Source organism: Halyomorpha halys, unplaced genomic scaffold (assembly GCF_000696795.3).
Source record: "Halyomorpha halys isolate HHAL.00 unplaced genomic scaffold, Hhal_1.1 Scaffold469.1, whole genome shotgun sequence".
NCBI lineage: Eukaryota > Metazoa > Arthropoda > Insecta > Hemiptera > Pentatomidae > Halyomorpha > Halyomorpha halys.
The window spans coordinates 302,944-326,344 of NW_027114062.1; the positions used below are offsets into that span (position 1 = coordinate 302,944).

The 23,401-nt window shown below is 29.7% G+C and overlaps 2 protein-coding genes across 4 annotated transcripts in view; one reads left to right on the plus strand and one right to left on the minus strand.

Annotated features, from left to right (window-relative positions):
• ssp6 (short spindle 6) overlaps positions 1-18,936 on the minus strand; it is a 242,148-nt gene extending 223,212 nt beyond the window's left edge. The window contains exon 1 of one of the 3 annotated variants that reach the window (XM_014424402.3): positions 18,715-18,936. In XM_014424402.3, coding sequence (XP_014279888.1) covers positions 18,715-18,795 — 81 coding nt within the window. In that variant the 5' untranslated portion in view covers positions 18,796-18,936. The remainder of the gene's footprint in view (positions 1-18,714) is intronic. The other 2 variants (XM_014424403.3, XM_014424406.3) reach the window with 2 other exon arrangements.
• Positions 18,937-18,964: 28 nt separating this feature from the next.
• On the plus strand, positions 18,965-22,733 carry Rpb10 (DNA-directed RNA polymerases I, II, and III subunit Rpb10). The gene is made up of 3 exons (XM_014424407.2): positions 18,965-19,101; positions 20,246-20,340; positions 22,527-22,733. The coding sequence occupies exons 2-3, from the start codon at positions 20,246-20,248 to the stop codon at positions 22,633-22,635; spliced, it is 204 nt and encodes a 67-aa protein (XP_014279893.1). The 5' UTR covers positions 18,965-19,101; the 3' UTR covers positions 22,636-22,733.
• The last annotated feature ends 668 nt before the right edge of the window (positions 22,734-23,401 follow it).

Consider the following 23,401-nt stretch of genomic DNA (forward strand, 5'->3'; position numbering starts at 1 on the left):
CTAGAATCAAAATAAACAACGAACAAACGAAAAACGACAGGACTTTTTGAATGCCCTGGTATATACTTAGAATTTCGAAGTACCTATGCAAGCTTTTCATTTTAGTACGATTTCAGTTTGTAGCGTGATGTTATTAAGTCCAAATGCATTCCTTGGCTGTTACAATATTACTAATAAATCGTATAATCAAAAACAAATTCATAAAATAATATAATAATAATAATGATTTTAGGGATTAGATTTGAAAATAAACAATCAGAGGTCTGAAACAGCCTAATTTATTACCTAAACCTGTATAAAGTTTTAAATGTATTTTTTTCCCAAGAAATTTGTACATTAATTATTATGTGACCCTCAGCAAAATAGTGTAAACTATTATTTTTTAGTAAAATAATAATTTGTTAGTCGTTAAATTTAAAGTGATTCGAAAGATTACCACCATACAAAGCCCAAAATATGATAGTCATTAAGTTAATTTCCCAAAAACATGTAATATTAATATTGTAATAAAAGTTGTACATTTCCTACAATAAGTGAAACTTTTTAGTCGCAAATAACTTGCATATTATAGAACATATTAGTGGCCTGTAATATAAAAATATAACTGGCCATTTCTGCCCAGTAACAATGTTTAACAGCGTTAAAAACCAATTGTAAAATAAATAAATAAATAAAAAAAAGGGGGTTCATTACAATATCACAAAGTTAAAAATACATTTTTTTTTTTATAAAAGAAACCTAATTAACATTATTTATAAGAATTATAGAATTTTAATCAGATACGGAATTAATTAAAGCATAATCAAGTTATACAAGGACAAACCTGAAATAACATTGTCACAGTTACATGATTATGCTTAAACTAACTTCTTCCTTTTGTTTAATTTAATGGACTACCTAAAAAATAAAGTTGAGAACATTCCCAATATCGTGATTAATACTAACCTTGCCAAATATATTACGGCTCACCGCCTTAGAGATAAATCAATGTCTCACCGATATAAGTATTCATTATCAAAATAATTTCGCCCTCGGCTTGTTTTCCAAAATAATTTTAATATGTTACATGAACCGCAGTAAAGCTTGTAAACATAGTTTTTCAAGATAATAGTTACGGATTTGAATGGAAAGACTCACTTGGAAATCACATAAAAAACGTAAAAGACAAGAACTTGCAAGACAATACAGTCAACTTTCACATTTTCTACACTCACTCAACTTGCGAAACAAGCTGCATATTACAAAACTATAATAAGTCTGTTGGCTCTTTGGAAGAACTTTGTATTCAAGCACGCGCTCTGAAACAAAACATAAGCCGAGCAGAAAAAAAAATAAAGATAAATTTCGAAATTACCTATGTTTCAGACCACACAATAATATTTGTTTGTAATCAGAGTCATGACATACTATAGACTGAAAAGGAACTGGACACAAGATCTGATTCATTAATAACCTGGAAATTAATACTTTTCAATGAAAAAAATCAAAGTCAAACGGAAACATCAAATGTGCTAGCTGAATATAATCCAAATAAACTGTTAAACTTTTAGATTTATACTTATTAAAATCTTTAATTAAATCAAATTGCATAGAGGATGGAACATCAATACATATTTAATATTAATAATTTCCCGAAAATTAGGAAAACCAAAAAAAGACTTTTGATAAGAAAAATGAACGTTCTATTTCTTGGTTTAACAAATATTTTTTATATTTTAAAATATCATGTTAAAATATGGAAAAGTTTAGGATATTGATATATGAGACATTCGGTCGTAAAAGATGGTATCTAACATTTTTTGTGGATTGAAGTTTTCGGTAATATCTGATATCTTAAAACTAAGTTTACAGTTCTTTAAAAGAATGTGTAGAAAATTTCCTTTTTATAACATTATAATATTGGTAATACGTTATGGTAAGTGATATGTGGTTGGAAGTAACACATGGTAACTGACAAAGATGGTCAGAAAATCAAGTCTAGTATTTTCAAAAGGCCTATCTGGACATACGGAGTTGAGCTATGTGACTCCACTAAACCATTGAATTCCTCTAGAATCCAATCCTTACAGTCCAAAATCCTTAATGATCCTTACTTTGTCACTCGAATCATCCATCAGGACCTCAATGTCACATATGTAGCCGATTTGGCCAAAATCAGATACCATTCCTTCGATGGAAAACTTCCCAACCACCCAAATCCACTTATTTCTAAGCTGGCTTCTCCTTCATTACCTAATAATCCTCCTAGGTGTCTGAAAAGAAGATGCCCTCGGGATCTTCTCCTCTAGAAATGTTATTGGAGTTCTATCATGTATCTCACCTACAGCAAATTTACTTGTTGTATATATGTTATACAGTTGTAAATAACAATAAATAAATTACTAAAAAAAAAAATTCGAACGATTTTTCATTTTCGAGCAAGGCTGACCACACACATTATTTTGAGAAACTTTTTGGACTCAGGTGACCTTAAAACGTATATCTCCGTAGAAAACTGGAATTCGAAATTTCTATTACTTCGATTCTAATACTTTACTATCATATTATTATTTCATATATAACTAAGTGAACGTAACAATTTGATGTCAGACTTTTATAATTTTATGGCGACGAAAATTTCTCAGATAGGATCAGAAAAATAACTTTAACCTCACAGAGATTATAAAGATATAAATAAAAATTTGATGCACTTATTAACATTACCAAAGAGCCAATTCTTGAATGAAATCTTATGATTGTTAATTTCTTATTCGTTTTAAGATAAGTATGCGTCTGTTAAAATCACGTGAGCATTGTGTTATATGCATATATATATACATATTCAAAACCTAAAATTTATCAACAATGTAGACCGGATTTTCCAACTTTAGAGTTCTCTATTTAGCTTTTGGATGCAAATTTAAGTATAATGATTAAGTAAGCATAACCGAAGTTTTACCACAATATTCGCTACTTTGAATAAGACCTCAAATGTCCCAACGATACCGTATTTTGAGATAGGTTGTCAGATTTTACGACTTACAGTCTAAATGAGAGGAGAAAAATAAAAACAAGTCGGGATCATCAGTCGGGAATCAACAGTTGATTACTTATAAAGTAAATGAGTTCTCATATATAGCTAACTAAGGACATCTCCAGATGGACAAAATGAGCATCCTTAGATAGTGACAGGTGTTGACTGATGACAGAGAAGACAGGTTGCAAACAGCAACACATTAGCTGCGAGCCAAGGTCTGTCAGTGTCCTTGCTAACTTGGGGAAAGTCATCGGGGTTTCTGGGTCCTTCCAAGGACATCTTTAGATAGAGCACCGCTATGTCTCCGTTCAGAGGAAATTATAGAACGAGTAGCTACCAAGAAACTTTTTAATAATGACTTTACATTAAAAAGCTACAAAACATAGCAACATAATCCTAAATATTAAAAACAAATTTAGAACCACATCAATTTTAAAAAACTGTATGCAGGTTATTATGCCCAGGTCAATAATTTCAGTCCGAAATTCTTCACATTAAATTAAAACTTTTAATCACAGTAAATTTACACTATTATATTTTATCACAACAATTGTTGTTTTGGAATATTTTTAGCCCAGATGAAGCTCTACAAAATGGGGCGAAATATCAATAAATAAATAGTTGTTGACTACTGTTTGTATCCTTTTGACCGCACCTCCGACCATCTTCTTCTTAATAAGAAATTTAATATACGGTGAGTAACATTTATTCTGAGACATGTTGTATTCCAAGAAAAATATAGTTGTACCAACTGGATATTCATTTACTGTCGACTTACAACAGATAATCATGGACCAACTGAAAATAAATATAATGTAAAATAGCAACGTTTAGTATTGCTAAATTGTTGTAAATATATTTGTAAATGGACTTCGTGGATTAATACGTAAGGATGCGAATTAATGAGAGGTTTTTAAAGGAAGCCGTTGGGAAGAATTAACGCATATCACTGAGTAAGGAATTCCAAAAGGAGCTAGCATGAATAATGAAGCATTTGCTAAAGGAAGCAGTTCTTGGGGAGGGGGTTTACAAATCGGTCGCTAGGGATCTTGTATTCAAAGAATGGACATGTGCCAAGGAAATCCTGCTGTCGGAAAACAGAATGAAGTCGTCTCTACTGGCTAGACAAATAAAAACTTCGAACACGAATCTAACGATACAATTTATCAGTCATACCTAAAGTAACCGAGGTAAACTAAGTAATCTGAGCTAACCCGATTATTTTGGGGCATGAAATCAAGGAAATGGATTTTAAGGTAATTTTCAAATAAAAAAACAACATAAAAAGGGTTATTCAAAGACAGGTATTAGGCAAAGGTGACCGAAGGAGAAATCGTATTGCTCATGGATATAGCTGTATCGAATGCAACATCCATCTTCACTATTTTGTAACAGCAACCCTTATAGGACACTGATAATTTCAAGATATGAGTTCACTTAACTTTCATCACATTTCTTGGAAATATTTTTAGGTATTAGATCATAAATAATTATTAAATATACAATGTATAATAACAATAATACGTTAGTAATTAAATGTATTATCATAATCAAGTAATCAGCAGATCATGTGCAGTTATCATGCACCAAAATCTAAGAAAAATGTAACTATCCTATAGGTAAATAATTTAAAATCTTCCAAAAGTCCCATGCTCGCCAAAATATGTTAATTATGATTCCCGAAAAAATTCTACAAAAATCTCACCTGATATTGGTCCTAGAAATATCTGCTTGCAGTTTAGAGAACATATACAAAAATCTTAATGAAGGTATCTGACTTTTCATTCTTAAAACATTCTTGCTAGAAGGATCGATTTGACAATTAAGGTACGAATTATCCATCTTATTTATAAACCTAGAATTATATCAATTTCAGTTTATATAAAGGAGTAAAAAATACTTTTTAAATAATTTTTTTACCAACCAAAATCGGACCATGGCGGGATTTATTACTTCTTTTCGTTTGTTCGGGGTGTATGACCGTATGTAGGTATGAGTATTTTAAACTATATAGAATATTAAGGGTGCTATAAAAATGCGATCGATCATAATTTTGGCTTCCTCGTGGATATTGCGACAAATTTATTATTTTCGCCATTATAAGTTGGATCAATATAAAATGTCGATAATTAATGAAAAGAAAGACCAAATTATTTTTAAAAGAGGACTATGTAATACAACTAATTCTAAACTAATTTTTTTAAAAATAAAAAGCCCTAAAAGATACTAGGAAAAATGAAAAAAAAAATTTAACAATGCCTGATATTCAATAATTTCAATATGCATTGTGTACTGAAGTGTGTTTCATAGTTAATTATTTTGCCTCTCTTTCGGGCTTAATAGCGGAAATTAACCAACAGATAGGGTAAGCGATAGAGGTAGAGATTCCTGAGTGGGTGCCCTAACAATGAAGGGGGTACAACAGGAGACAGCAATTCCACTGTCAGCTTATCTCGCTTCTCTAGTATACTCGAAATAACTAGATAGCGCCAGTTTCCCAAACTCAGTGACATAACCGACCTATGAAATTTGAAGAATTTATGTTCGTTTCGTTAAATTATGTTTTATGAAAAAATTAACATCGTAGCAAAAATAAATAAAAGTTTCAAAATACATAGCACCGACTAAAAAATGTACCAAAAAAGCTTACAAAGTGGGTTTAAGGTCGGCATTAATATTTCAGTTTTATTAAATTTTATGTTTAGTTTTGACCATAACGATGAACTCCGAGATACCGTCAACTGTCCCATAGATATATAATAAAAATAAGATATGGTAATTGCAAATAAAGAAATCTGGCAGTACATATAAAAAAACAAAACAATTTTAGCCTAAACATAAAGCACTGTGAGGTGTTCGGGGCCACAAGTATTTTTGAAAAATAATTTAAAGTAATAATAATACTTTACTTTTGTATCTGTTCTTCAACAAATTAAAACATTTCACCCAAAAAGATAAATAAAAACAAAATATTTGTAAATAAGACAAGATAATTTCAATACATAGTTTCATTTCATACCGAATTTTAATAATTATTTTGTATTTGTTTTCACATACTAGCCAGTAAGTATAAGTAAGGACCACGCGAATATCATTTTCGATTCATCCTCATACCTTCCACTTTTCTTCTACTCCAATAACCTTTCATCCTCCTGAACTGTTCCTCTCGCTCTTCCTCAGTCAATTTTTTCACTCGGCTCTCCTTCTTTTCAACAAGAACCCCAACCTCTTTAAGTTTATTTTCAAAATGCTCTCTATCCAAGCATTCTTCATCCGTTATTTTTAGTCTACCCAGTTCCTCTTTCACTTGTTTTACAAATTCCCCAATACTTTTATAGCTGCAGACTTAGTTGAAAATTTTCATATTTAGTCTCACATTTTTCATTCTGATCATGTGCCCGTAAAATCTCAGTCTTCTGGTCCTGATGATTGTTCCCAGGTCTTCCAAATTCCTATATACTTCCTGATTGGATTTTCTCCTATACCCCTCTTGTGTTATTTTGGGTCCATGAATTCTCCTCACAATTTTCCTCTCTATCTTCAGGACCCTCTCCAGTCTTGGAACTCTGAGTGTTTCCATACCATACAGTAGCACTGGCCTTACTACTGTACTGTAGTGTCTTATTTTTGCATTGAAGCATTTTTCTTTTGTAAACGTTTCTGGTGGCTAAGTTAAGTCTTTCCAGTTTGGCTATTCTTTTTCCTATGAACACACTAACCGAATCGTTGCTATAGATTATCTCTCTTAGGTATTTTAATGTTTCGGTTACTTTCACCTGCTCATAATCTGCGTTCAACACCTTCTTGCTAAAGCTAGCATCCGTCGACATAATTTCCGCCTTTTCATAGGAGATTTACAAAAAATATATTATATATTAATTATATTATAATAATGATTGAGATATAGTAATACATATCTTACCTTTTTATAACTTTACTGAAGTATTTATAATTTTTTTTTTTATTTGAGGCAAAGTTCGTGTTTGATCACACTTATCTTTTATTTCTCCCCCTTCTACAATTGTATATTCCTTTTACATATTATTCATCATTTTAATTTTAAATTGTTTTGTTTATATGTCTCAGATTTTTATATACAGGTTTATGAATTCTTTTTATTTATCTTACTTTCTTATGTCGTTTCCTACCCATAATGAAAGCCTACAACTTTGGCTGAAGTTTCGACTGATATTGAACAGAACGTTTCAATACTCATGTTTTATACGTTGACATGTTTAAACAATAGTAAATTTCAGACCGCACCTTTAATCAGTACTTACTACATTTTTACTTTCACTTACCGATATATAGAACATGTAGTAAGGGAAAGTATCGCAATCGAGTCTTCGACGGAAATGCACTTCATGAAATCCCCTCCCCCTCCCCCCCCCTCCCAAGTCTCGCCTAATGGTCTGTGTGTATAATGTTTCGCTAATTGTATTGTATAGATTAGATATTTATGGCATGTATATGCCTGAGATGTTACAACAACTTTCTCGTTAAAATCGACGAACCCGAAGTACCACTTTGGAGAATCGTATACTTTTTTAGAATTTACTCGGAAACGCCCCAACGATTTCCAACAATCTTTGTAAATTAATGAACAATTAAGTGTTATTTAATTCAGGTAGGTCTTATTCCCATTAAAATAGTTTAGCAGGGCTTAAATGACAAATGTTTAAAACGTCTTCCTCTATAGTTCCTTTAAATTGACTTAGTTGAAATAAATAACCAATTCCCATTGTTAGCAATAATATATAATAGATAAATACAGAAGATTCATTTAAAAAATAATAAATAATTAAAGAAGATAAAGGAGAGGAGGAAAAACTGATACCACCCGATCTTTTTCGATCGCATTTATAAGTACACGGCTTCATTATGTTTGGTTAAACTGTTGTTAACATAGTTGATATTCGTTATTTTCACCTCAAGAAGCCCTAAAATATGAATTTCTAAAGTGAAAGTTGTATAATGAGGGCACTGCAACATATTTTTTTTATGCAAAAAAGTTCCTTAACACAAAATATTTGAAAATAAAATTAACATCGAAAATAATTTTATTATTATCTTTATTGGAATTTACAACTGTACATAATTATACATTTAGTAAATTTGATATATGTTATTATGGAGTGATACAGGAGTGTAGAGAAACTACCCATTGGTAGCACTCTAATAAAAATTAATTTAATTTTATAAAAGATAAATAAATTCAAGAATACTCTCTAGCACCGAAAAAAATCACCAACGGATCTTGTTCAGAATTTGAATTATTCATGTATTGCGCTGGCAACAAATGAGCAATTTACTATGCAAATTAAATTTTCACATTCATGCATAAACCCGGAAAAGGGACAATGCTGGAAATATAAAAGCGAAAAACTAAGAGAATGAAGAAACGTAAACCTTTAGTACACGGGGGAAAAAAGGAGGGGAAAATCGGCGATTGAATATTTATAAGATATTTGAAGTAAACATAAAATTTTATTTTTCTTCTGTTCATGAATTCTTCTACCTAAAGGAAATTCAATAAGTCATGTATATTCCATGAATTTATGCCAAGAAGTATCCATAGTTAGGGTTTTCATGCAATGAGACTGTCATGAAGCCAAAGTTAACCCACCTAGACCTGAATCGAACCGGCGCCGTTGCATACATGAAGGTTACTTAGGAAAAATCACAACTCCCAACATCACACTCACTTACTGATCAACGGAAATGCTAATAATGTTGAAATTATTAAGGGTGGTTCCTCTCATGCTATAGTTGCACCCAACAATTGAGTTTCAAACAATTCGGACTTAAGTGGTTTAGAACAAATTATTTTTAATATCTAAAAAAAAAAAAATAGTTTTTTAAACAACTTGAAAAACAATACATATTCTGGACGATTAGAGCAACTCATCTGAAAAAAAATACACGATACATAAAATTGAAATGATATGAATTGAACTAGTATATAGCAATATATAGTGTATAGCAAAGATTTTGTTCTTTTGATCCATGTGTATTGTGTAAATATTAACATGAGAAGGTTTAAAGCTATTAAAATCTTCTAATTAACCGGTAGAAAGACATTTAAAATATCTGTTGTATCTTTTCGCCTCTGCCCGACTTGAGGGCTGGTTGCGCTTTGGAATGCTGTGCGTCCAACCAATTAAATTTCAAAATTTATTTTGATAAAAATTTTGCGTTGTGCCTCTTTCTCTGGGATGTACGACAAGATTTCCTAGTTACTTTTTATAGTGATACCAATATAATTACTAAGAATTCATTCAGGTTAGGAAAATCAAGGGATTTTTTGTATATATGTCAAATAAAAATTGTATGTCGAAAAACATTGTATTCAACTCAAAATTGAATGAAAGAGTAATTAAAATTTATGAAAACAAAATATTAAAATATTAGACATATAGTATGTCTAAAGTATTACACAATAAATTACCAGAAACTCATAAAAGTTATAGATCCTCTATGAAAAATAAACTAAAATCAGGTTTCTTTATGCCAATTGTGTATCTAGGAGAACAGTAAACAGTTCCACCACCGGTTGAGTGAATGCTTATTAATATGCTATAACTTATAAGTTATTCTAACCACTTCATAATCTATTCAGTTATAAATATTTATAACTAATTTCTTTTGTCTCTTTCAAGGATGAATTTTAATGTTATTAATTAGTCTAGTAACACTGATGTTAACAAGTATTTTTGAAAATGTAGTAATAAAACTATCGACAACAAAATATGTATACCATCTTATGAGGTAATCGAAAGACGTTTTGATAATCCTTCCCAAAAAATATAATTAGTTAAGATTTATCATAACTTTTACTCCAATCCATTCGGCCATATTTTTTTTAATAATTTATTTATTGTTATTTACAACTGTATACACATATATACATCAAGTAAATTTGCTGTAGGTGACAAAGTGACAAGATACAAACAGTTGGAGAATCTACCCACTGATAGATCTCCAATAACATTTCTAGACGAGAAGATCTCGAGGCCATCTTCTTTTCAGACTCCTAGGAGGATTATTAGGTAATGAAGGAGAACCCAAGTTAGAAACAACTGGATTTGGGTGGTTGAGAAGTTTATTATGGAAGGAACGGTATCTGGTTCTGGCCAAATCGGCAACATATGGAACATTGAGGTCCTGATGGATGACTTGATTTGTGACAAAGTAAGGAGCATTAAGGATTTTACGAAGGATTTTGGACTGTAAGGATTGGATTCTGGAGGAATTTGATGGTGTAGTGGAGCCCCAAAGGTCAACTCCGTATGTCCAGATAGGCCTTATAATAGTCATGTAGATCAGTCTTTTGTAATGGATTGGCAATTTAGACCGTTTGTCTAGTAAATGTTGCAATAGTTGGAATCTACGATCAGTTTCTTGTCTTTTTAGTCTTGTATGAGGATTCCATGTCAGTCGTTTGTCGAGATGTAGTCATAAGTAACGGATCTGTTCGACAGGAATAACTGGGAATTAAAACATAAAATAAAAATAAATAAGTTCTCTTCCGATGAACGTCATGTGCTATTTTACATACATCCGGAAGTTAGTCAAACCACGGTTCCTGACCTGAAAAATTAAACTAATATACTTTCAAGTGGGTACCAGATTTTTATTTGGATGTTCAGCAAAGAGGGAGGGGATAATAAAACCAAAATGATGTTACGAGTTTAGGAAGCAGTTTTCCAGTGATTATCAAAACCAAAGCATTTTTATAATTATGAAGAATATGGTCAGGAGTGCGGTCGCAAGAAAATAAAAATAGTTAACAACTATTTATTTTCCGAAGTTTCGTCCCACTTTGAAGAGTTCCATCAGGGCTGTTTTTGCTCAGGTCAGTATGAAACTGGGTTGTTTACTATTTTTGTTTTCTTATGACCGCATCCCTGGCCATGTTCTTCATAATTTGAATTAATATCAATTATTTATAAATACATAATATTTTTATAATTAAGTAATAAAATGTCCCTTTAACTTATTGAACATTTTTTCCAATTGATTAATTAGAGGACCTCTGAATTTAACTGTTCCAGAGGATTATCTTCAAAAATATTCTATCAACTATTCGTTAATTATTTACTTTCATATTATATATAATATTCAGTTCTAACTTGTTAAACAAGATATTTTCTTAGTTTTAATAAACTATTTATAGCAAAATTTAGCTGAAAAAACATTAAGGTTTCGTTCCGATTTGAAACATGACTAAATTACTATGTAAATAAAATAGAATGAAACGAAAAGAGATAATAAAAAAAGAAAATATGCATGTTTTGTTGGTTTCATTAAGTATACATTAATATTCATTTACTGTGGTATATTCGAAATTCGATAGTATGAAAAAAAAACAACAGATAATTATTTATTCTATTACTGTGGGCCGTGAGTCAAACCTGGAACAGAAAGTGGGTACCCTTAATAGGAAAAAAAAATCTGGCTTTTTTATGTTATTAAGATATATATATATATATTATACTCATATAACCTCCTCTCTCTACGTTTCTTGTAATTTACCAAATGAAAATTTGTATCGCTTATACAAAATACTTTCAAAAATCTATACCTTTCCCCGCCCCGCTCTTTAAAATAAAGGAAATATAGGAAATCTTCGATGTTATCGACATATATATAAGTTAAACTACCGATTAACGTCCCTACACTTTATCTCTTGGCCAATCAGTAATATAAGCAATTATTAATATCATGTTAGTTTGTTTTCCTTATTAATACCTAAGTGAACACGTAGCAAACAGATGTTGCTTTCACTGATAAGGAGAAAGCAATTTAACAAAGAGGACTCTCCCTATTCAATTTATTTAATTAATTTCCAATAATTCATCCCTATATTATGAAAATATTTTACATTTGTTTTGGACGCATAATAATTAAAAGTAAATTTTGTCAGTCATTTTGTTAATTTACTCATATATTTTCAGTTTTCTTATAATATTACATATGGAGCGTTCTGTCGTAAAACATGGAACATACTGCCGTAAAACTTAAATTTTTTGTTAATTATAGTTTCCGGCATCATCGACTTTTTTTGATCTGATTTCATACTTTTTTCGAATGGTATTTAGTAAATTTGTTTTCTTAACACAATAATGTTTATATTAAGTTATGATAAGTGACTAATGATAGAAGGTAAAATATTATATTTAAAAAAAAAAATGTAGAACTAAACTTTTTAATTTTTGCAGTGAACATGTTTTACGACAAAGCTGCTCATATATTTTTCATTTACCCATAATACTCATTGTAATTTCCATTATTTATTAATTACATAGGGTGCAGTTTGACTTCTAATCCTTTTTTCTTTTTCTAATATTTTTGATTTTTTTATTTATTTATTCTTTGTATAATCTCTTAAGTTTACGATATTATCTTTTCTTAGTATCATTTGCTATCTTGTTAATTTTTTTTTCAGCTGTGATGAAGGACTGATATTTAGCCCGAAACGTCGGAACAAATAGAATAAATTTTACTTATTTGTGTTTACTATTACTGAGAGCACCCACGACCATCTTTTCCTCACATTGAATCTACGGTTAACAATAAACACATCATAGAAAGTTAATGAATAAAATAGAAATTTTCATTATTGAAAATAAAAACAGCATTCTTTAAGAATTATTTTGTCCAGATCGCAAATTGATTGGTAGTAAAAGATTCTAACTAGACTAAGGACGATTATTGAATTACTCTGCAACTTCAATTTCTTAAATGAAACAAAAAAATTATGAGTTTTGTCCCATCCTCTTTTTCTGTTACGAATCTGGAGAAAATAGATAACTTAAGAACTAAATAAATAAAATATGTAGATCACGATTGGCGACGCGATCAATGACATTCTGCTCTGAAGATAGCATAATGAGTAGGCCAAAACGTCGGCATATATTAACGAGATAACATTTTGTCTTGTTTTTTAAACCACACTAGTTTTAATCCGGAGTCAATAGTTGATTAAAATAAGAAAAGAAGACAAGTTTGAAGTTACAGTAAGCTAGTAACTTTACAAACGGATTACTAATAACTATTTTTCCTACTATTAATTACAAGCCGTCAATTAAAAATCTTCTAATAATTTAAAGTCCTTTGAATAAATAGATTAATTGGCAAAGAGGATGGGACGAAACTGAATTACCATAACAATAAAATGAAGCCTCAGAAAACTTTTAATGATGAGGGGTTGTATCCAAAATGAGGAGGATACTCTGCTTGTAAAAGACACCTGTTCGACTTTTTGTTTCACCTTCCTCTGAGAACAGAAGGCAAGCCATTACTTTTCTGGAACTCAGCTGCTATAAAAAGCCCATGGAAGCATTGTTCCGCAATTCCCACACTACTTCAAACATAAACAACCCAGGAAAGTATCTTTCCCTCTGACGTAAAGAAGTGGAGAAAACAAAACCGTGCTTCTAGAAGAACATTTGTGAAGAAGAATTGTTGAGTTATAAAGTTTTAAATAAAAATAATAATTTAAAAATTTGGAAATGTTTATATCGAAGTCGGTCATCGAAAGCGTTATAGTTCCTTATTTTCGATGTAATTGACACTAAAGTACAGGGCAATGATTTCTATTTTACACCATTTTGCTGGTTAAGGAGAGAACCAGTGTATTTTATATGCAGGAAAATACATATTAAAACGCATTGAAACAGATTTCGTTTTGATAAGGACAACCTTACGATGGCGAGTTCATATCAGTATTGGATAGTGGATGTTGGAGGTACCTTCTTGGCTGAACTTCGATTTATTACAAGTGAAGTGGTGTAGCGAAGAAATTTGGGAGCAATAAAAGAACTACCATCAGCTATTCATAGTGTCCAAGCTTCAAGAAGTCTCTGCATATTTTTTTTTTAATATTTAGCGTGCTTCTTTAAAAGGAGGGGAAAAACGTTTTTAAAAAAACAACAAAGTTGTGCCGCCAACATCATTGAGTTGCTCCCTACAGCAATAAGCATGCTTATTCTATTCTAATCACACAATTTTTATGATCTTACAATAAATAGGCTATCCGAGTAAACAAGTAATAATACATAATAATAGAATATGATTTTTTTTTTCGTTTCATCTCTTTGGTTCTTTTATCTTTTATTTCTTTTTCATGATTTTCCTTCTTTCTATACTAATTAATTTTTTATTTGTTAATCCCACCTTTTTCACTGTCTCTTATTTTTCTATCCTTTTCCCTTTCCTGAACCCAATGTGACTTTAAAAGATAGGGAAAAATAGCGATAGATATACAAATGTACATTAAAAATATATAAATAACAAATAGATATAGAAAATCAACAAATAATGTAAAAATTAATATTTTAGTTTTATCTCTACTAATAGTTAATTGAATAATTAACTATTAGTAGAGATAAAACTGAAATAAATAATGTAAAAATTAATATACAATAAATATTAAAAATATACACAAAATTAATAAAATAACAAGTAAAATGTAAAAGCTCTTTCCAGCGGAATGTGTCTAATGGACTATTGTTTCTTCTTGTCAGTCGAAAGTTTCTTCGTCTTGTGTGCCATGCTTTAGATTTTAGAAGATAAAAATCCAGTTCCATAGAGATGATAAAATGTATTGTTGCAGAATTTAAGATGGTAACATTTTTTTAAATCGTTATGTGTAAGCAATCAATGTGATATGCAATGATTATAATAATTCGTCTTTCAAGTGAGATCTTTATTTACAGGTAACGTGATAAATTGTTACCCCGACGAAACGTACATTTCTCTTTTCAACTTCCGCTAAACCACCTTCCTCCCTTCTATGCACGCATAGATTACTTTGGCTATCAAATAATATCATGACAGGTTAGGGTACCTTAGTTCGTTGCCTAGCAAGATAAACACTAGAAGTTATTGAGTAACTTTAACTCAATATTGCCTTCAAAAACAGCTTCAGAAAGTATTACTTATGGTTAGCGCTACCCAAGTATAAGCATAAAATACTTTAGAAGATGGTCAGATCTGCGGTCCAGAAGAACAAAAATATTTATCAACTATTAATAGACGGCTAACATTTAATAAATGAATTAGAACTCCTTTGCCCTTATTTTTACTATGGATATTACTGTCTAACAAAGGAATTCAAAGCCCTTTATTTGGCAGTGTTTTAGAGTAAATATAAAATAACAGTATAAGTTTAATATATAAAAATGATAGACCATAACTGAATATAAAGGAGATATACTCAGAGTTGTACATTTTATTGATTATTGTTGTACATCTTATATAATTTTTCACTTATTTTTACATAATTTCTAATCCTACCTTAGTTTGCTTTATTATCTTAAATGTTTTTAAGCCCCGGTGAAACCCTGCAAAGTGAAAAGTCGCGAATCGTCGGGAAATGAATAGTGAATAACTAATTTTTTTTTTGTACCTTTTCAACACCACTACTGACCATCTCCTTTATATAACAGTTAAAGTATTCACTGTTGCAGGTTGCAATAAGTTTTAGATACAGAACAAGAAGTGGCTATTTTTATGTATTCCATAAAGTTCCTACTCCGGAAGAATAAATAAGAAATAATAACATATTACAGTAAATAATGAGGGAAAAGGGTAAACTCCTGACAAGTTTCTTATCATGGGCAATTTACGACTTTTTAGTATTAGGTCATTATGTTTGTTTGTTTGTCTAGAACTCCCTCAATCTACACTTATTAAGCCACCTGATTCTAAAAAAAATGAGTTAAAACAAAAACATCTTCCCCTGTAATCTTCTAATTACACAATGGTTTATTACTCGAATTAATTATTTATTATATCAGTATGTGAAAAAGATAATAGAGTGTTTCAGAATCATTATAGGAAGACTAAAATTAAATTGAGAAATCGGTGGAAGGTAATGTAGATTTCCGAAAATCTTCGTGGGGTGACCTGTGACTTTGGTGATAAGCCTAAAAAAAACAGCTAATTTGCCACGGAGAAAAGCTGTACATTTCATTTGATTTTTGAATTGTACATAACATCTTAAAACATAAAACCTCTAGGTTTGAGGGAGAATTAATTATTGTTTCATGGTTGAGAATAAAGATCCATTAGTTAAAGTAATAAAACCAAAATATGTTCATCTTTCATCGTCCCTTATTTTGAATAACCTCTTTTTAATTCTCTTTTCTCATCTTATTTATCACTTTTTCGTGAAACTTTGTGGTTTGTCGGGTGTCATGAGAAACGAAGAAGAAGTAAAAGTGTAATACATTTTGCAGGGAATATATATATAACTTTTTAAATTCCTATTCATATTCTATTGTTTTACCATATTTACGATGTTTGTATTTTGTTCCCATTTAGCCCTGAAAAGTAGTTATCAATGTGGAACATTAGTTAGCAATAAGTAGTTAATATTTACTATTTTGTACCTTTGCTAACAACCAGCCAGACTATCTTCCTACAATCTATTACAAACGGTCAACTATTAATCTTCCGAAAAAGATTTACAGAAAAAATAGTTCATGGCAGAGTTAAAAAAAAAAAGGTACATAGAGGACATATACTATTTTTATTATCACATATATAAATAATTAACCGTATAATTTCAAATAATGAAGAAGATGGCCTGGGTTGCGGTCAAAAGAGAACAAAAAAACAGTTAAAAATTATTTATTTTTCCGACGTTTCGCCCCACTTAGTAGAGTTTCATCAGGGCTGAAGTTGATAGATTCAAAGACATACCAGATAGCTTTAGATGTTAGACTTACTTGATAGCTTTAGAGAATTTGGTCTATAAAGCTATCAACTTTAACAGCCCTGATTAAGCTCGAAACGTAGGAAAATAAATAGTTGTTAACTATTTTTATCCTCTTTTGACCGGCACCGTCAGGGTTAATAATAAGGAAAATGGTAAACTCATGTTTACTCAAGTTTCTTATCATATGCAATTTACGACTTTTTAGTAATAGGTCATTCGTTTGTTCAACTGTTATGGATATTACTTTCTCAACTATCTATATACCATATATATTTGCTATGTACACCTGCAATTTATGATTAATTCTTCATCGATATTTAAAAAAAAGATATATTTTCATTTTCCTATTTCACATCATAACTTCACTCTGTATTCATCGCTCAAATAATCTTCTAAGATCAGGTTAAAAGAGGAAAAAATTCTGTACGAAATATTATATTATCATTCATTTTTAGATATACTTTTAGAAATATTATTGTTTGTATGTCTGGTTTTAGATAGAAATCTTTCGGCACATCTTTTAGACATCGAACCCTTTGATCAAAATATCGGTTCGATATCTTTTAAAAATATTTCACTTAATGTGAAACAATAAATTTAAAAAATATGTTTGTTAAGTGAAGTATTGAGAAATGCCTGTAATGCCATATATATCGGACAACTCAATTTAAATCATGTATTAAAATAATTCAATAACAAATTAAATATTAATGTACTGTCTTCATTTTATCCAGTTCAGTAGAATTTAATTATTTTCTGTAAACGTAAAATAAAAAAATGTAACTAAAATATTGATGGAAAACCCTTGCCTTCTTTATAAAACATTATACTGTTCCATGTAAAAACAAAATAATAAAAATCTTTTACTAATAGATAAGTCACTATAATATTTGATTTTATCCCCATAAGTTGAACAGATTGAATAATACATTTTTCAGAAATTTTCTGATGGGGTGCACCTGTGTATCAAACCTATTTCATACTCCTAATCGAAAATTTTGAACTAAAAAATATAGTTTATAAACTATATTTTTTTAGATCAAAATTTTAACTTAAATTCTGAAATACAATTTACTTTTTCCAATTAAGGGGGTAATAATAAATGCACCTGCTATATTTAGATGTAGTGGAAAAAGTTTCCTAGAGAAATTATTTTCTCCTAACAAATGAGAAATGAGATCCGCGAGGAGTCTACACTTAGTCTTTTCTAGGAACATTAGAGTAACAGGTTAATAGAATGGGTACGATATAATTATTGATATATTCAGCATTATTATGGATTCTACGAAGATTATTTCTCTGTCTGGTACTGAATGGGATAAATAAATTTTAACAACCCTAAATACTGATCTATAAAATAAAAATTCAGAAAAAAGTTTGTGTAACATATAATTATGAAGTAATGGTAACTTCAGCAGTGCAATAATTAATTAGTAATACTATAGTAATAATAATAATAATACTTTCGATGAAAAAATATCTTAAGAAAAATATGTCAATTTATTTTAGATTTGAAGCTTGAACATTTTAGAAAATTAATATGTTCATTAGAAAGTATAATTCAATAATAAATACAAAAAAAAATAGTCCATTTCATACTAAAATTTGCTTTACCACATGTTTATAAAATAATAATAAGTTAAATTTAAGTTGAGAAAGATATAATTCGCAAGGCACTTATTACTTATTACTAATTACAGATTACTAATCTGATTTTGTTAGAAAGGTATATGTATAACACACACATAAATATATTATTATTATTGTACACTAGCGAATAATCCCAGATGGATATAATGTACCCCTGATCAATAAAAGCAGATTGTGTATATTTCTATCACGTTTATTTAATTATTATTTTAAGTACTGTATTCTCTCATAAAAAATCATCATTGAAATTATAGGATAAAGCATAATTATAAAATAAATATTAAAGATTTTATTTATTTTTTTTTAATGATTAAAATTATACCGGTGATAATTCTGCTTCACCGTCACTCTGCTCTCCTTGCTTATTCCTCTTGCTCTGTCCACGTGTCGGCTTGTCTGACATATTGTGAGCTCGTAAAATTTATTTGGACGAAACACACACACGCACATAGACACACGCACACGATCCTCACTGACACCTGCCCATGCTGTATTATCGGCCTCCTATGAGACACTGCTCAGCTGAGCCCCCCACTCGCCACCTCTTGTCCACTGATTAGGCTGGCACCGGCCTCCTACAGATAGCGCCACCGTTCGGCACTGATCAATACCCACATGGTAACTTGTAAACAACACGTTTGCTGTTACCAGTCTAGAAGGTTCTGTCGAGGGTTCGGTTTCACCTTAGATACTTATTGTGTTAAACAAGGTAAGAAACTCAATTCTAGTTCAAAAACTATTTTTATATCATTTAATTATTCGAAAGCTGCTTAACAAAATCATCAATTCACACAAACTTTTATTCTTTGAAGGTTAATTTGGTTTCAACATGTTGCAATTTGTTTACTCTAGATAGGTATTTTATTTTGTGACAAAAGCATACATTTTAATGATTTTTTAATGTTAAATTAACAAATAATTGTTGATTTTGTCACATGTTGTCCTACTTTTGTAGTTTATAGTTGATAAATCTTGTATTCTATAGCATTCATAAGCAGAGGAGAAGCAATGGGAATATATTCCATTTCTAGAAAAGAAAGACTTTTAGTTTTGTAAAAAAAGATGAATTATTAATTTTTTTTTCTTTTTATTTTGACCATAGAGAATTTGGAATAATTGTTTTTTTTTTTTTTTAATGGAAATATATTTTTAGGAAGGACTTTTTCAGACATAATTTATTACTTTTTTTTTTCATTAGATGAATCTTCATTTATTAGAAAAGTATAATCTTTCAAGTACAGTATTACGACTTTAGGGGATATAGAATTTCTTCATCAAGATCATTGAACATTCAAGCATGTTGGGTACACCATAACATTACCGATTTCCCATCATGTGCTAAATAAATTGCTTATTAGCACTTGATTTGATTTATTTTTCCAAATTCTTCCTGTGATTAATGTTTGACTGTGAGTGCAGCTGTACAAACTAACCAACTTGTTTGAATGAGTAAGGGACCAGCATGGACAAAATCTTTGTTAGGATCTCAAGCTTGGCCATTAATCATATATTTGGTCTGAGAGGTATTTATTATTTATTTGAGGAGTAATAAGTCCGATAAAAATTAATATTATTTAAAGCTTACATTTGTATCAGTTATACTTATTTTGGTACTAGTTCACAAACGTCTCTCCAACATGGTGAATGAGCGAGTAGTCATTTAAGCACTTACACACAAATACTTACCCATTGTTCTGTTGTTGTCTCTGTGGGAATATAGACTCTTATCTCATACATTAGAGGAGGTCAATAAATAAAAATACTTATTTCAAGAAATGTTAATAAAATTGTTATACAGACTAAATAGCTTATTGATTTAGTTAATACATTTTTGGACTTTCTCCAATTTTCAGATGATTATCCCAGTGCGGTGTTTCACATGTGGCAAAGTCATTGGCAATAAATGGGAGTCGTATTTAGGACTTCTCCAAGCTGAATACACAGAAGGGTAAGTTATAATACCTTTTTGATAATTTATTGTTTTATATTTAAAATTTATAATTTTTAGTCTCTTTTATCTTATAATGAAAAGTACATTGTATTGTTGCATTTTAATAGTTATGTACTAATGGTAACCATGTTGTTTTTTAAAATCAGTTTTAATTGGAGTATCCTTATGGCATAAATTATTATTATTTTTTTTTTTTTACTATTTAATTTGTCTCTTAAGGAGAAATCAGTTCATGAGTATTAATCATTGGGACACAGTAAGTTGAAAAATATTTTCTACTGTTTTTGATATCCACGATTATATTCTAGATCTAATCCACAGTTAAGAAGCAACATCATTTTCCTTTTTTTTTTATATTGGTCCCCATTCATACAGTGAGGAATATTTTTATATTATATTTCTGTAAGCATTAAAATTTATTCAGTGCTTTCAAAAGTTGCTTTCTATTCACTGGTTTTTGAAGCAGTCCTGGCCATAGGACCTAATGGTTCTAGTTGCTTCGAGTAAGAGTTAGGCAAAAAGTAATTACAATTACAAATAATTGTAATTTTAATTTCAATATTATGTACTACTGTGATTGTGAGTGTGGTCCGTCCTGTTACAATTAAAGCTGAGCTAAATTAAATGACAATTACATTCTTATGTACTTATTATTTTTTTTACTAAAATTCCAAGTAATTTCATTACAATTACAGATAATTTTAGTTTTAATTACTAACACTTGACAACAAAAACAGTAAAAATCTGGTTTACAATGGCTACAAAATATAAAAAGGATATCTAGCTGGCGTAGAGATTTATTAACATATTATAGTTCTAACTTATCAAGTAATTGTAATAACACTTACATTTGTATCTTACAATTACTGCAGTCTAGTTGTTTTTCAAATCCACTAATTCTTTATATTTTGGACAATTTAAAGGTTATATTAGTGTAATTATAGTGCAACTGAAACATGTGCTTGAAGATGTTATTAAATTACTCATGTAATGATTCCTGCCCAACTCTGTTCAGAGTAGAGTCATAAACTGATTTTGAGTGTGTCAATATTTATTTTGTAGATAAGTTCCCAAAAATTAACAAACCTATTCCCTCCAGACTGGGCTCTCTGTGACCCTCGTGCTTTGCCCTTTTATATTAAGTCCTCATTATGCTTGTATATTTATAATCAGTTTATGCTCAGTCAATTTTTATAAACCAATTATTTCATTCTATAAGCAACTTCAAAGCCAAATAGAAAATCAAAATAACTCCCAAGATTTGTCTACCATAATTATTTTCTTTATTTTAAAAGTCCTGTATACCTGAATACTAAAAACATCAGCAAGCTTCCTGTTTATTTTTCTTATTCTATCATTTTTTTTTTTGGCCGGAATTAGATATTTGGCAAGAAAAATCTTTACTAACATCTTCAATACAGCTGTTAAAGTTACTGCCTAGTCTTAATTGTGGAATTAGCTAACTCTGGTTCTAAGTAATTCACGAAGTTAGTGGATTGCATTGTTAAAAGAATGATTTTTATTAACTCCTAAGCCTTACGTAGCCTTTTCTTGCTAACTAAAGACTTGCACCCCATTACAGATATTTTACGGATTTATTTGGCTTCATGCAATTTTGATGGAATGTTTTTAAGAAGGGATTTTTGGATTTATAACTACACTAGTTTGGTTAGAATGAGAAGGTTTAAAGCTTTAACAGTCATTGCAATTTTTAAAAGCTTACTTCCAACAGTAGCTACAGTAGGAAATAATTGACTTATATTATTATTAATTGTTCTCATTAGTTATACAGTGTCATATTTATTTAGTTTTTCTTTTAATTAAAAATGAATTAATTAGGAGAACCTTGATAAATTAAAAATTCATAAATAATTATCCAAATAGGCCTTAATTATGATTGTCTGAAATTATCAGTATAGTTGTATAATATTGTAATTTCATAATGTTTTAAATAAATACTACTTACTTATTAATAATACTTACTTAATAATAATACTAATTGTTAAGTAATTTATATTATTGTTTGTTTCTGTATTCTTATCAGCTTTATGAAGTGATTTGATGTGTGTAGTGTTTAATTTAACTTTTTTGTAAAAACATTATTCACAAATAAAATTAAAAATGCCTTATTTTAAATTTTATGAACCATAAAATAATAATAATAATAATACTTTTTGTTACAGTGATGCACTTGACGCACTAGGGCTTAAACGTTACTGCTGTAGACGTATGCTTCTTGGGCATGTGGATCTTATTGAAAAACTTCTTAATTATGCTCCTCTTGAAAAATAGTTTAATTGTCTCTTACTTTCTTTTATTACTTTTATAAATATATATATTTTTTTAAATGTATTGATTTATGTAAATAAATTTGTTTTATAAGCCTATAATGACTTTGGATAATTGTTTTTTATGTTTTCCTCACTTTAATTCAATTTATTTTCTCAGTCCCAAACTCTTCATACAAATTATAGTTAATTGTAAGGTGCATAACAATTAATAGCATTGGTGCATAGAAATGACAAAGGTTTTCAAACACTTGTTTGAAGAAAGGTCTTCTCACGCCAACAGTTTGGTTAAAAACAAACATACATGGTGAATTCACTAAGTTTCAAGACTGGTCTCAGTTCCAAAAATGTATTAAACATTTATTCACAACTAACTTTTTCTTTTTATTTATTTTTTATTACCAGATCAGTCTGCTTGGCCTTATGTGGTTATTGTAACAATTAGTTAGTTTTTGTTTAACAGTTGATAATGGGTGAGGAAGATTTTTTTATTTTAATATATACTTTAGTTGCATAATGTTACTTGTCAGCTGAGATGCTGTCCTTTATAAACTGGTGTCTAAAAGCCAATTTTAATAGGACCATTCATGTTACTGAAGTGAAATGAAATGTTATAGAAAAAAAAATCATCTTATTTTGAACAAAAATAATAGTGATATTGAAGATGAGCCTAATACAAATGTCATCCAGTTAAAAGGCAATTAACTCTTAGAAAATTATTAGAGAAACTAAAATATAAAATAAGCATTATGGCACTGGTGCAATTAAAA